The sequence below is a fragment of the Cnephaeus nilssonii genome, assembly GCF_951640355.1.
Source record: "Cnephaeus nilssonii genome assembly, chromosome: 7".
In the NCBI taxonomy this organism is placed as follows: domain Eukaryota; kingdom Metazoa; phylum Chordata; class Mammalia; order Chiroptera; family Vespertilionidae; genus Cnephaeus; species Cnephaeus nilssonii.
In genome coordinates this window covers 83,071,089-83,078,152 of record NC_137078.1, presented here as the reverse complement: position 1 = coordinate 83,078,152, position 7,064 = coordinate 83,071,089, and the positions used below count along the sequence as shown (strand labels likewise).

Below are 7,064 nucleotides of genomic sequence, written 5' to 3'. Positions count from 1 at the left end.
GGGTCAACTTCCTGGGTGTGGTCACACATTGTCCTGTATTTGGAATGGCTCATGTTTGGTTGCATGCTGTGCTGTTTTGCCCTCTTGAAATTTTTAATGAATTTTGAGCGAAAGGCCCTGCATTTTCATTTTGTATTGAGCTCTGCAAACTACGTAGGCATCCTGACTTCTGGGAAGAGAGTGCTGAAAGGGTTGGTGGGAGCAAGACTAACCAATATTCCTCTCCCGATCACCCTTCCCAAGAGCCTTCCTCTCTCCTCCCTGCCCAATGCATCCCGACTATCTAACAGGCCAAGACCCGCACCCAGCTCTCTTTCCAAGTCTCAGCCCTGCCTGTAACACCAAGCAGCAGGGTCCTCAGGGCTAGTGTTGGTCTGGGAGAGAGCACAAGGACGGGGCCCAGCGTGATTCCTGTGCTGACAGTGCGTGAGCCAGAATGGGTGCTCTGGGATTGTGGGTCGGATCAGAATGAATGGCTATTAGATGGGAAACTGAGGCTCAGCAAAGACAGGTGGGGCGAGTGTCAGCGATGGCCCAGGTTTGCCACAGCTGAGCCCCCGGGGACACGCAGGGGGCTAAAGCAGGTGAAGGAGGTCACACTCTACACTCTAACCATCCTACAATATTATAGTGAGTGCTGTTTACATTATGCCAGGACTTTGCCCTCCTGAAGACCAGGGCCAGGGGAAAGCTACCTGACCAGGGTCAAGTTGGGTGACTAAGACAAACTCTAGGGGGCGGAGTGATGATGATGATGACCTTCTGGGGACCCAGAGAGGGAGTGCAGGGCCTCTGGACCCACGGCTAACCCCAGCCCCTGGGGCCCAGGCACAGAGGAGACCAGCATTGCCGGTCTTCTCTGCTCCCGACCACTTTTGTGCTCTCAGGCAAGCATTGTCCCCTCCTGGCCTCAGTCTCCCTTCTGTATGATGGGGGTAACACCCTCTGCCCTGCTTCCCTCCTAGCTTGTTGTGGGATTAAATGATATAGAAGAGCTCGGTTAGCTATCATAAAGAGCTAGAGGCACAGCCTTTTCATGATTGTTTTTTTTTTAAGATATATTTTTTATTTCAGAGAGGAAGGGAGAGGGAGAGAGAGATAGAAACATCAATAATGAGAGAGAATCCCCGATTGGTTGCCTCCTGCACGCCCCACAATGGAGATTGAGCACTCAACCTGGTATATGCCCAGACCAGGAATTGAATCAAGACCTCCTGGTTCATAGGTCCATGCTCACCACTGAGCCACGCCCACCCGGCACCTTTCATGATTGGCCAAGGCCTTCCTCCCTATCCGAGTCCTGGGTCACTTCTCACCTACAGAGGATCCCAAGCACTTTATCCTGTGAGTTAATGAAGGCCCAGGTTAGCCCTCGTCAGTGTTGAGCATCTCAGGGGGAAACCCAGAGCCAGGCAGGGGTGTCTGGGGGTCTCACAGCCTAGCCCAAGGGTAAACTGAGGCACTGCTCTCCTCATTCCCCTCACCGGGGAGACTGGGATGCCAGCTCCACACCGAGGATTGCAGGAAGCTGGGGAAGGTGTGGGGAGGGTGGGGAAGGAGCCGAGGGCCGAGCTCTAATCGCACAGGAGAGAGGTCTGTCCGCTGTCCATCCCCAGTCTTTACGCCCGGGTCCTGGGCAGATTCTTAGCATTCCCTTATTCCAGGTGAAACATTCCAGAACCCCCCAGCTCTTTCCAGCCCAAACTCAGGACCCCACGCGCTCTCAGGCCCAGCCCAGCATGTCTCCTCGCCGTCCCTGAGCAACCCCCATCCTCCCACCGCCGCGGGCGCCTCCCTCCAGCGAACCCCGCACCCCTGCGCGGCCCCGCCGGGACGGATCCTCCGACCCGCCCCCTCGGACCCGCCCCGCGGCCCCGCCCTCTCGGTCCCGGGCCGTCCGCGCGACTCCGGGGGCTCGGGCCGCCGTCCCTCGCCGCTCGACCTCGCCCTCCTCCAGCCTCGACCCGCGCGGGCCGGGCGGCGGGGAGGAGCAGCAGGCAGCGCCGCTCCCGCCCCGCGGCCGCTCCCTCCCGGGCTCCTGCCCTCGGGCGGTCCCCGCGCCCCGCCCGCCGCCGGCCGGCCCCTCCCGCCGCCCCCGCCGCCCGCACCGCCCGCTCCTCGCCGGCTCGGCCTCCGCCGCCCAAACTTTTCTCCCGGCGCGTCTCCCGCGGCAGCCGCCCGCCCGCCCGCCCGCCCCCCGCATGGGCGCCCGGCCGCAGGGGGCCTGACCCCGCCGCCAGGTCCGCCCGCCGCGCATGGCGGCCCGCGCGCCCCCCGCCGCACCTGCGGCCGAGGAGCCGGGGGGCCCCGGCAGCCCCCCGCGCAGGAAGAAGTCCCGCTCCGGCCTCCGCCGCGCCTTCAACTGGCTGCGGGGCAAGCGGCGCAAGAAGAAGGCGGCGGGGGCCGAGAGCGCCGAGCCGGCCGCCCCCCGGGCCAAGAAGGCGGACGACAAGGCCAGGAGGGCCAAGGGCAAAGGCCGAGGTAAGGCGCCGGGCACCTGGGCAGGGCGCCGGCCAGCGCCCAGGTTGCAGCCGGGGTGTCTCCGCCGGGGGTCCGCGGCGGCTGGAGGCGGGTGAGCCCCGAGGCGCTGATGCGGGGCGGTGAGGGCCCAGGGCGCAGCCCCATCCTGTGCCGCCCCGCAGCATTTCCCGTCCTCAGCCTTGCCCCACGTTAGGGGGCCGCGGGGAGGACCCTCTGCGAGGGCAGGGATCCCTGGCTTAATCACGAAGGGCAGGCGTCCAGCTCATGGGGATGAGGCAACCCCCCATCCCCCGGGCTCGCCCAGGTCCTGCCCTCTGCTGAGTCAGGGGGTCAGAGATTGACGCTGGCCTGGGGCCAATAGGAGAGGCGAGTGGCCCTGGGGCTTTGGTGGGGGTCCCTCTGGGTCTGGAACATCAACTACACTCAAAAAAGTGCTTCAGCGGGCTCGGTGGGTCTGGGTTCCCCGCCCCACAAAGGACCCATCACGGAGCATATGCTTTATTTAGGTTCTTAAAAGCCAACAGTGTTAGCTTTTCCCACCTGGGCCCTCTCACCACTCACTCACCTGTGCCAAACCACAAACATTGACCTTCCGGGTGGTGAGCTGTTGGATGTGTTCTTACAGACGTGGGAAACTGTGGCCCAGGTTCACCGAGAGGCTGCACCTGGGCTGGTTGGGGACTTAAACGACATCAGCCAATTCCTGCCTCTGGGCTCCCTCTGGCCTGACCCATCCCAGCGGGGGTCTCTTTTCTGTTGTCCACTTGCTTGGTTCTTCCCCCATTTGTCCCTCGTGTGAGGGAGAGGACAGGAGTCCCTGTAAGAGGGTGGGGCTCCCTTGGGGCTGGCCATGCTGGGAAGTCTGCCTTTACCTCGATGTGGCTGCTGCGCCCGGAGGTGAGGAAATGGCGGTGCGTGTGGCCCATCCCATGTTGCCCGTGTTTACTCTCCCCGTGTCCTTGAACCATCTCCTCTGGAGAACGAAAGGACACTTTCGGGATCAGGAAGAGGGTGAAAAGCCTCTTGTGTGCTTGCATCCGGCCTGATCTTCCTTTTGGATGAGGGCCCTGCTCCCCTGCAGCCCAGCCACGAATAGAAGTCAGGGTGCTGGGGCTAGGATGGCTGGGCTGGGTCTGAGGAAGGGTTTGGGGTGTGTGTGTGTGTGTGTGTGTGTGTGTGGGGTGTTTCCAAGTGCTCTGCAGTCTCAACAGGACCTGGGGTTTGTCTCAGGGCTGCCCCCCTGGGATTCCATCCGAAGTCATCCCTGTCTCCCTCAAGAGCCGTGGATCAGAAGTGCAACAGGATGGATTGTGGTCAGACTATCAGGATTGGAGATGGGACCCTTTTCAGGGAGACCAGCCTAGAGGCAAAAGCTGGAAAAGCTGACCTGTAGGTCCCTCCTCCAACAGCCTGGGTCAGAGGTCATTGGGTCAGAGGCCAGGCCTCCCCCTGCCTTGTGTTTTGGCATCAGGTAGCACTGGGCTTTCCTTGGCAGCAGGTCAGCCTGATTTGAGCCCACGTGCAGGAAACACCTCCCCTGCCCCAGGCTGTTGTGTGCGCAGGTCTGGGGGTGGCCCCAGGTACAACTGGAAGGAGTCCTGCTCCTTTTTGCTCCAGCCTCCTATTATTCCAATTGTTTCCTTGTCACCTGCCTGGCTCTCCTCCTTTTCTGTTTATTAAGAGAAATAAATCTGATCTCTCTAATCTCCACTGGCACTGCAGGTCCGGAAGGGGAAACCCAAAGAAGGCTTAACTCTTTCTGTGGGGAAATATCCAAAAGGAGATGAGGAGGAGGGATACACAGAAAATTCCTGGGAGCCTGGCTTTTGCTGGGAAGGACATTATCTCCCTTATCACATTCTTTCAACCAAGGACCCAGAGATGCAGGTCTAGGCTCCCTTAATCTGAGTCCTCTGCTATAAAATGGACAGACTGAGTTTGGAGTAGAATTTTGAGCACCTGTCTTCCAGAATCTCCTTACTCCCCTCACTGGCCTGCACAAATTTCTAAAGAAAAGAGAGGAAACCTGACATTTATTGATTATTCTGAGTGTGCCAGGAGGCGTATATCCATGATCTCATTTGAACCCATTTGCAGATGAAAAAAATTGAGGCTCAGGGACAGTGAGTGAGTGATTTGCTTGAACCAGTGATTTTCAACGGGTGTGACACAAGAATTTTTTAAAACATGCAATAATACCTGACTGTGTAGTCAGGGGACTGACCTCTTTCCCCTTAGACCCGTGGTCGGCAAACTCATTAGTCAACAGAGCCAAATATCAAACAGTACAACGATTGAAATTTCTTTTGAGAGCCAAATTTTTTAAACTTAAACTTCTTCTAACGCCACTTCTTCAAAATAGACTCGCCTAGGCCGTGGTATTTTGTGGAAGAGCCACACTCAAGGGGCCAAAGAGCCGCATGTGGCTCGCGAGCCGCAGTTTGCCGACCACGGCCCTAGACTGTAAAATAAAAAAATGACAACAGCCCTGGCCGGTGTGGCTCCATTGGGGTTGGTTGGGTGTTGTCCTGTGCACAGACAGGTTGCTGGTTCTACTCCTGGTCTCCTGGTCAGTCAGAGAGGTGGGGGGTGGGGTTCTATTCTTGGTGGAGCCCTGGGGCAGGTGCCTGAGTTGCAAGCTCCTTGGTGGTGGTGGTGGGGGGCATGGCTCTCACATCAGTGTTTCTTTCTTTCTCCCTCTCCTTGCTCTCTCTTTAAAAATAAATAGAAATATTAAAAACACACACACACAAAAACAGCCAACCCAATAGTCTTCCCATGTGAATGAGTCAGAATTATACTTAATGTTTTGTCCGATCAGCAAAACATATAATACACATTTTGGTGTGCCGCAGAATTTTAGTAATTAGTTTGTGTGCCATGAGATGAACAAGGTTGAAAATTGCTGGCCTAAACTGGGATTTGAACTCAAATCATCTGTCTCCCAGACTGGTTCTGTTTTCATAACACTCCCAAGGACATGGACCAGTGGTTAAGGCTTAAAGATCTTCTCACCCAACCCATTCCACAGACGGGGAAAGGCCCAACGAGAAGTGAGGGAACTTGATAGAGTGGAAAGAGAGTTCCAATTCTGGCTCAGCTGCTAGCAAGTCCCGTGACAAGCAACTTCTCTATGGCCTCACCGATTCCATTGCTGTCACAGGAAAGAGAGGGGACATTGCCTTGATGGGTCTGTGACCTTTCTGTCTCTCCAAGATTCTCACAAGAGACGATGTGAAGATCATATAAAAGTGAAGTCACCACAAAAATGCAAGGGATTGCTATTATAGTGTTTATAAGTTTAATCACCTGTGATCTAGGACAGCGGTCGCCAACCTTTCGGACCTCACGGACCACCAGTGGTCCGCGGACCACCGGTTGGTGACCGCTGATCTAGGACACAGTCTGGAGGGAATGAGCTCTGAGGCCTATTTGGACAACTCTGCTGCCTTGTGGTCTGCCCCCCTCGGGCCATGAGACTGGGAGACACAGGCAGGTTATTAACTACCCCCCAAGCCTCAGTTTCCTTATCTGTAAAATAGAGATAATAAATCCTGGCTTTACAGGGCTGTTTCAGGGATCCAATTAGATAACAGACGTGCAAGTGCTTTGCGAACTGTGCAGCATGGTCCAGACAGTGGCAGGTTTCTGTGGATGTGATGCTGAGGACGTGGCATTAGCTAAGTTCATCCTGATCCGTGTTTAGAAAGCAACTAACTCACTAGGTTACACCTCACATACCCGTGGTGCTGAGGATTATTGAGGGGGGGATCCGCAGAAGTGGAGTCTTACCTTTGTCCGGGATGCAGGCGTAAGAAAAGGCAAACAAACATGAATCCATATTTTCCAGAAATGTCACCTGATCTCGAGACAAGTGTGGGGAGGAAGTGTCTCTGGGCCAGATGCCGGGACGGGAGCCCATTAATCAGGGGAGGCTTTCTGGAGGAGGCGAGCAGGGTGTGGGAGGGCAGGGTGCTGGCTGATCTGAAGAGAAGTCACATGAAGGTTCTATGTGCCAGACCCTGGCCAGGCATGTTCATGAATGTTTTCCCTGTCCTCAAAACAACCTGGGAGATAGGCATTTATCACCATTTATAGGTGAGGAAATAGGCCCGGAGGGGAAAAGGACGTTGATCAAGGTCCCTTGGCCTCATTCATTTGAAAAGACATATATATTCTTGGCTAGATAGTGTTACGCATTGTTCAGGGTAAAGTGAATATCTGGGCCAGGACACCTGTATGGGAGTGATGTTCACAGCACGGCCGTGACAGAAGCACGCGGTCTGCTCCCAGATGCCACACTCGCCTAACAAAGCAATGTGAGGCTGGGTGTGTGTCTGACTGCAGAGGAGTTGCAGAGCCATTGTAGAGTCTTGGATAGGACCAGCTTTGGGGAAAGGAATCTGTCGCCCTCCTGAAGGTTTCTGTTGGGGAATGGTCAGTGGCTGGGGTGGGGGTGTGAAGGGCTTCTATACTGATAGTGAGAATTCCGGAGCCATCCTGCCAGGCGCAGCAGACTCAACCGAGGCCCGTTGGCCGCTCATTCGGGGAGAACTGCCCTGGGTGTGGGGTTGTGGAGAGAT

At 56.3% G+C, this 7,064-nt stretch overlaps 1 protein-coding gene across 1 annotated transcript in view; it reads left to right on the top strand.

The window, feature by feature from the left end:
- The first annotated feature begins 1,926 nt into the window (after positions 1-1,926).
- Positions 1,927-7,064, top strand: part of NHSL3 (NHS like 3) — a 27,969-nt gene continuing 22,831 nt past the window's right edge. The window contains exon 1 of the mRNA XM_079776045.1: positions 1,927-2,481. Coding sequence (XP_079632171.1) covers positions 2,256-2,481 — 226 coding nt within the window. The 5' untranslated portion in view covers positions 1,927-2,255. The remainder of the gene's footprint in view (positions 2,482-7,064) is intronic.